The sequence below is a fragment of the Aphis gossypii genome, chromosome 1, assembly GCF_020184175.1.
Source record: "Aphis gossypii isolate Hap1 chromosome 1, ASM2018417v2, whole genome shotgun sequence".
Taxonomy (NCBI): domain Eukaryota; kingdom Metazoa; phylum Arthropoda; class Insecta; order Hemiptera; family Aphididae; genus Aphis; species Aphis gossypii.
Window position 1 is genome coordinate 33,127,789 of NC_065530.1, and position 8,626 is coordinate 33,136,414.

The 8,626-nt window shown below is 32.8% G+C and overlaps 1 protein-coding gene across 1 annotated transcript; it reads left to right on the plus strand.

Annotated features, from left to right (window-relative positions):
* Positions 1–1,316: 1,316 nt before the first annotated feature.
* LOC126550655 (uncharacterized) lies at positions 1,317–1,940 on the plus strand. Its single transcript, XM_050202605.1, has one exon. The coding sequence runs from the start codon at positions 1,317–1,319 to the stop codon at positions 1,938–1,940; it is 624 nt and encodes a 207-aa protein (XP_050058562.1).
* The last annotated feature ends 6,686 nt before the right edge of the window (positions 1,941–8,626 follow it).

Genomic DNA, 8,626 nt, shown 5'->3' on the forward strand with positions numbered 1-8,626 from the left:
AAGAATTATTTATTGTAAGAATATGAATAATTAATGCTTATATACATTTTGTTTTTTGATTGTTTGTTGAATATTTAGAAGAATTTAGTTGCTGAAATTTCTATTGATATGAAACCCATGGTCACCAAACTAACAATTTCAGCGAAGTATGTGTCAGGATATATAAAGATATAGTTTTATCCAGAAATAAAGCGTATAATGTGGTTTCGTTAGTGGATTTCACAAGTACTGTAATGGAGCATTATTATATTCGTAGAATAAGAAAATTTTGTAATAGTCGTTGCGATGTATCACGTTTATTTTTATTATCATTACAAAAAAAAGTTAATTATTTAACAATTGACTGCTAAAAGTACATAAATGATTATACACTACTTACCTATAACTTTTTAAATTAAAACCCATTTAATTATATTAGCTAAATTAACACTCAACAATCCGTAAAAATAGGTATAGTATTAGAAAATCAAACCAGACATAAAATGTTACATTGTAACAAATGTTATTTTTACTTACATAATAACTTCGCATTAATAAATCACACTATTAAGTGTTATAATGACAATTATCTATTTATTAAAATGTAAATCAGGTATGTAATTTTAATTTAGGTATTCGTTTATTTTATATTTTTAGTTTTTAAATTAAATAAATAATCATTTTGTGAATTTTATGATTATATAATAAATTATTATAGGTACCTACCTACTAAGTGTAATTATGTTGACTATTTCTTGTACTATTAAAAATACTTTAAATATACATAACACAAGTTAACTTAATTACATAAAAACCATATTATTATATTAGATAAATTAACATTCAACAATCCGGATTAATAGGTGTAACGATCATAGAATGGTCGAGAATCTTCGTAGCGGATAGGCAACATAAAATGCATATACGCGCGAGGGTTCTCGAACATTCCATAAAAAGAAAATTCTAAGCACACTAGATCACTCTATATATATAGTGGTGCAACAACGCCGCAACCGAACCAGTTGTATGTATACCGTGCTACACGTAGTGTCACTAGCGTAAATAAGTGTAAAATAAACTTTCATTTTTTGTAAGTTAATAAATAGTGTTCTCATTAGATTTTGTTTAAATCTAAAACACTAAAGTGGTGACCTCGACAAGCGAAAAATTGAAGACGAAAGAAAACAGGAGACGACAAAACGAAACAGTCATAATCGGCGTAAAAACTACCACCATTTTGGAAATGCGATCCAGCTGCCTGGTTCAAAAGAGCTGAAGCTCAATTCCGACTAGCACATATAAGTAAGTCTTAAACCAAATTCGACCATATTCTAACCATGCTTGACGAAGACATAATTGGAAAAGTAAGTGACATTTTAGACATAGATAATACCGAAAACGCTTATCAAAATTTAAAAGAAAGGCTTATCAACACATATGGTAGGACTGACGAAGAAAAATTTCGCGAGTTAATTTCTGGAATTTCGTTAGGCGACGAAAAACCTTCATTAATGTTATCAAAAATTAAATCATTAGCAGGCAACAACTGTCCACCTCACTTATTAAAACAAATGTGGTTACAACGCCTACCTAATCAAGCCCAAATAGTACTAGCAGTAGCTCCAAAAACATCTACGGTCGACGAACTAGCAGAAATGGCCGATCGGGTAGTAGACGTCTCACTAAATACAGTGAACCAAATACAAGAACAATACAAACCAAACAGTATAGAAGACAAAATAGCTGACCTCCAACAACAAATCAAGCAATTACAATTACAGCGAGGACGAACTTACACAAGCAACAAACCGGGGAGCCACTCACGTTCAAAATCACGATCCCGTTTTAATGCAGATGGACCACTATGCTACTACCATTATAAATTTCGTAGTAAAGCACAAAAATGTCTTAAACCATGTAAATGGACCTTACAAAAACCATCAGACAAGACGGAAAACTAGAAACGCCCTCCGTGCCTGCAATTGAGACACGGAGGGGCTCTTGCTGTTTAGAAGTTATAGATCAAAAACCCAATCAACAATTTTTAGTCGGCAGCGGAGCCGAAGTTTCAATAGTGAAACCAAATAAAGCAGATAAGTCTAACATATCAACCCGTGTACTCTATACGGCAAACAATCAAACTATAAAAACCTATGGAAACCGCACAATGGTTTTAGATCTAGGACTTCGCAGACAATTTCGTTACACATTCATAATAGCAGACGTAACTCGTTGTATCCTAGGGGCAGACTTTCTAACACATTTCAACTTACAGATCAATCTCAAACGCAAACAACTTCTTGAAGACGGCGTCACACATCTCACAACACCATTGGCAACCTCTCTTAAGACAAACGATCATATACAGGGTGTGTCACTAATCAAACATAAAACAGCATATTCAGATATACTTAAAAAATATAATGAACTCATCAACCAAACAAGTCAACATGACTCAAAACATTCTACTGTCCATTTCATTCAAACAACCGGACCTCCAATAGCAGCAAAAGTCCGAAGATAATCGCCAGAAAAATTACAAATAGCAAAACAGGAATTCAAAAGCATGTGCCAAGCAGGAGTCTGTCGTCCATCAAACTCTCCTTGGAGCAGCCCACTCGTCATGGTAAAAAAACCAAATGGTCAGTGGAGACCTTGTGGGGACTATAGAGCACTCAACAGAGTAACTGTCCCAGATCGATATCCCCTACCACATATTCATGATGTTAATATCCAACTTCATAATAAAACTATTTTCTCAAGACTGGACCTGGAAAAAGCCTTCAATCAAATAAAAATGGCTGAAGAAGACATTCAAAAAACCGCAATAATAACACCGTTTGGCAGCTTTGAATTCTTAAAGATGCCTTACGGACTAAGAAACAGCGCACAAACATTCCAAAGGTTCATAACTGAGATCATCCGGGAATTGCCTTTTGCACTAGCGTACATAGATGACATATTAATTTTTTCAGACTCTGAAAAACAACATAAAGAACATATAAGTGTTGTATTAGAAATTCTCGCTGAACATGGCATTAAAATCAACTTAGAGAAATGCAGTTTTGGACAAGAATCGATAACCTTTTTGGGACATCAAATTTCAAAAGAAGGAACTATACCAGACCCAGAAAAAGTTAAAAGTATAAGAGAAATGCCTATACCCAAGCAAATAAAAGATCTACGACGATTTCTTGGTATGATCAATTTTTATAGACGTTTTATACCACAGCTTGCACATCATCAACTAGATCTAAATAAAATAATCCCAGAACATAAGAAAAACGACACCCGAATTGTAAATTGGACATTGGAAGCAAAGGAAGCATTTCATACATGTATAGAACTACTAGAAAAATCAACATATTTAGCACACTCATGTGAATCAGCCAAATTAACGCTTACTACAGATGCCAGCAATAGAGCAATCGGCGGAGTCCTACACCAACTAATTAACAATCAAATACTTCCACTGGGATTTCACAGTCGTAAGCTAACAACTACTGAGCAACACTATTCGACGTATGATAGAGAATAACTTGCTATATACGATAGCTGCAAACATTTCATTCACTTACTAGAAGGCAGAGACTTTACAATTTATATAGACCACAAACCTTTAATTCATGTCTTTCAACAAAAACCAGAAAAAGCATCGGAACGACAACAGCGACAACTTTCATTTATATCACAATTAACTACTAACATACAACACATTGCCGGATCGAGTAATATTACCGCAGACTACCTTTCAAGAATCGAAAGTATATCAAACACATCAGATCTAATAAACCTAATAGAAGAGATAGCCAACGCGCAAGACGAAGACTATACATTAACTGACACCAGTCTAAAAATTCAAGACATGGAAATAGAAGGAGGCCGAAAAATCAAATGTGACACAAGTACTGGTAAAATACGACCAATCGTTCCACCATCACAACAAAGAAAAGTTTTTTCAGCAATATACAACTTATCTCACCCTGGAATAAAAGGAACTCTTAGTCTAATTAAACCACGATTTGTATGGAAATCAATGAAAACAGACATAACGACATGGGTAAAATCATGTGAAAAATGTCAGAAAACAAAAATATACAAACACACAGTCAGCCCAATTGGCAATTTCAATCCCTCAAATGGTCGTTTCGAACATATACATATTGATATAGTTGGTCCATTGCCCCCATCTAAAAATTACAAATACATATTAACTATGATTGATAGATTCACAAGATGGATAGAGGCAGTACCCATGCAAGACATGACCGCAACAAAATGTGCAACAACTCTAATTCAACATTAGATTGCAAGATTCGGAATACCTCACAGAATAACGACTGATCAGGGTAGACAATTTGAGTCAACATTATATAAGCAGTTATCAAAGCTATTAGGCTTTCAAAAAATACGTTCGTCACCTTACCACGCACAAGCCAACGGAATGATAGAAAGAGTACATAGAACACTGGAAGCCGCCATAACATGCAAAGATAGCACTCATTGGTCTGAAGAACTACCTCTTATTTTATTAGGTCTACGTACAACGCCCAACGAAGACTTGAAAGCATCTCCAGCCGAGCTAGTCTACGGTCAAACACTTAGACTACCGGGACAATTCTTTGAAGAGACAAAACACCTACCAGATACAATAGACTTTATAAAACAACTTCAATCACAAATTTCCAAAATAGCTCCGATAGTATACCACCATAAATCATCATCAAATCGCACCTACATGCCAAAAGACTTAGAAACGTGTACCCATGTATATCAACGAATCGATGCTCTAAGACCAAAGTTAACATATACATACGAAGGACCGTTTAAAGTGTTAAAAAGAACACCCAAGACATTCGATCTTCAAATCAACGGCACTACAAAAACAATATCAATCGATCGCCTGAAACCCGCCTACATAGAGGATAAAGTACTTAGATGTGACAAGAACACAAACCGAGCCAGCCAATTCAACTCAGAACGGTCAATCAAAAACAAACCACTCAGGACGAAAAGTACATGTTCCCTAAATATTTAACTACTAATTATAATATGACATAAAAACATATTGTCAAAAATCTATTGTAAGCACTCCGTGTACTTAGGGGGGGAGTAATGTAACGATCATAGAATGGTCGAGAATCTTCGTAGCGGATAGGCAACATAAAATGCATATACGCGCGAGGGTTCTCGAACATTCCATAAAAAGAAAATTCTAAGCACACTAGATCACTCTATATATATAGTGGTGCAACAACGCCGCAACCGAACCAGTTGTATGTATACCGTGCTACACGTAGTGTCACTAGAGTAAATAAGTGTAAAATAAACATTCATTTTTTGTAAGTTAATAAATAGTGTTCTCATTAGATTTTGTTTAAATCTAAAACACTAAAATAGGTATGTATGGTATTAGAAAAACTAACCAGACATAAAATGTTACATTGTAACAAATATTACAAATGTTATTTTTACTCACATAATAACTCATTTATTCATAAAACATTGATCTCCCTACACTTTTCAGGATAAATAGGTGTATTAGAAAATCAAATCAAAAATATAATGTTACATTTACCACCATATTTAACTAACTTGCAGACAAAATGTTGACCTTTTCTTATGGTATTTCTAACAACCCAACTTGTTTTTGTTTTTTCAGAAAATTCTTCTATCCATTTTTGGCACGAGTTAAAATCTTTTATGTTAGACCTAATTTCATATACCTCATTTTTACAGGTTACTATCTCATTTATAAATGACGAAGGTAGATGTTTATAGTTAATCATTTTAAATGAATACTAATCAGTGCAATTTCTAATTCTAATTAAATTAATAATTTTAATAAAATTCGAAAAGTAAAAACCTATGTCCTATGACAACAATATTGAATATATATTATACTATTTGATAACAGATATAAGACTGTGATAACAGTTAATTATTAGCGCGGGAAAACAAGTCGATTTAAACCGACCAATGAGAATTAAGCTAGTGCCGAAATCATGTACGTTTTGTTAATATGCATCCAGGTGGTAGATATGAACCCTGTATCTGCCCTTGAATAATGGCTCTTTTAGCTTTAAATAGTGTTATATGTTCAATTATTGATTCTGATACTTGTTGATCTATTGGATTTTCATGTTTACCTCCGCGTTTCTCTTTTGGGCTGCATAAATCAAGTTGTAAGTTGTAAGAAATTATATTCAAACGTTTTTTGGATATAGAAGTTATTGAACTGAATACTGAAGCACATACTGGAATTTTTTCTTCTTTGGTTAGAATACAATATTTTACTATGTTTCGGTCTATTGAATTAGTTTTGGTTTCATTTATTTTACGTCTATCAGTTCTTAAAGGTTTTTGTACAGTCATCATTGATATTAAAAATGTATCCTGGTCTATTTTAGATTCTAAAGAGCATAGGTTTTGTTTAAAAATGTTAAGACATCGAGGATCAATCTCAGAAACTTTACAAAATGGTTTAATTTTATCTTTATGGACACAATAATATTTTAATAATATTTCTATTATATTGATCATTTTTTCTTTTGTTTCTTCTTTTCTTTTTTCTTCCCCCCAATCACAGTGTCAATATTTTCTGAATATTCAGGATCAAAAAATAACTGTTCTGTATTTACTATGGATGTATTATTAACATCAAGTTGTGGAACAACAACTATTATCGGTGGTTGATTTATATTAGTAGACAACTCAGTGTGATGAACTGTTTCAGATGAAATATCATTATTTAAAATTGTATTTGAATCAGTAATGTTCTCACCATCAATCAAAAATTCAATATTATTGAGATCCAAACAGTTATCTGAATCATTCTAAAAAAACATTTATTTAAATTTTTTTTTTTTAATTTTTAGCCCTTTCAGTCCCAGACTTATAAATACTCGTATTTCGATTTTTTTTTTTTAAATTAAAAAAGTTACGGAAGTGTCCACTTTAAGAGACACTGATTTCAAATGGTTAAAGAATAAAAATAATTGCTATTCCGAGAATAAAATGAAAGAATTTTTATTTTTAACATAATGTATTATAAAATAATAATAATTAACCCTTAACTTTTGTTATCATAAATAACAATATTAACAGTTTTAAAATATAAAATAAAATAAAATGTTACAAATCATAACAACCTTTTTAATAAAATAATAAAAAAAACAAAAACTGAAAAATTAATAAAATACAATTTTTTTCAGTTGAATAAAACATTTGGCATTTAAAAATATACATACATTTAATGATTATAATTTTTGGTGGTATTTCAAAAAACAGTTACTTGTTTTGTCTAAACATAAATGAACATTACACTTGATGCAAAACACGTGAGTTTTCCTACCGTTTTTTACACAATTACGGTTCTTGCATCTTGATGGAAAATTGTTTTCGTCAAATTCAGGCTAATGGTCAACTTGGTCGAAGCGAACTTCATCTGATTGACGAGTAGAATCAATTTTTGCTGCTTAAGAAGTTGGTTTGTTTTCATTCCCACTATTTCGTGGTCGTCCTTTTCTTTTGGGTGTTTAAGGTTTGCCCACTCGAATTAAATTTTTAGCTATATCCATTCTTAAGTGTAAGAGGTTTTTTATATTTTTTTGGCATTTTAAAATGTTCTGCATCCTTTAGATATTGTAGCCAACAGTTAGTTATAATCAAATCCACAGCGTGGACAATCATCCTCATTGTCCATTTTCTAGATCGAATAAAGGTCCTATAATAACTAATCAATTGATCAACTTTATCAACACCACCCATTGATTGATTATATAGTGCTACAATTTCAGGTCTTTCGACAATTTACATACGATTTTGATTTTTTGTCCCAACGTTGAATAGTTTCTGAGTTTCCCGATCTAACAAAATTTGAAACTAACATCACTGCTCGAGTGTCAAACCATTTAACTAAACACAAATTGCAATTTTTCATGTCCGTACTAATTTCATATGTAGTTCCTCTACCCATTTGAGACATTTGTTTATCAGACAAAAGTGGAGGTTTTACAAAACAGTTTGTTCTTACAGTCCCAATAGCATAAATGTGTTTTTGGATCAATTTCTCTATCGAATTAAATGTCGAAAAAAAGTTATCAAAAAATAAAAAATGTTTATTTTTTTCTACATATTTTGTCAAATGCAAAACTACACTTGCGCCCAATCCAAATGTTTTGTCGTATACACACAATTGGAGAAATCCAGCAATAATTTGCATGTAATCCGCACACACACACATAACTGGAGAAATCCAAAAATAAAATTCGCGTGCACTCAACACACACACACACACACACACACACACACACACACACACACACACACACACACACACACCACACACACACACACACAAATACACACTTACTATGGTACCTTGAAAAAATCGTGTATAATCAAAACACACACACACACACACAAAAGAAAGCCGTAGATTAACGAGCCACGAGTTGGGCGCCACTTTGTCGTATACTCCGATTACTCGGAGGTATACCAAAATAAAGTTAAACACAAAATAACGCAAAGTACTTTACTTGAACACGACGTCCGGTGGTGATCGAGTCACACGATCACCACCACTGACCCCTTTGCTGCCTTAACCATATCTCTTATATCGATGGCTTAGTGCACACTTGTTATA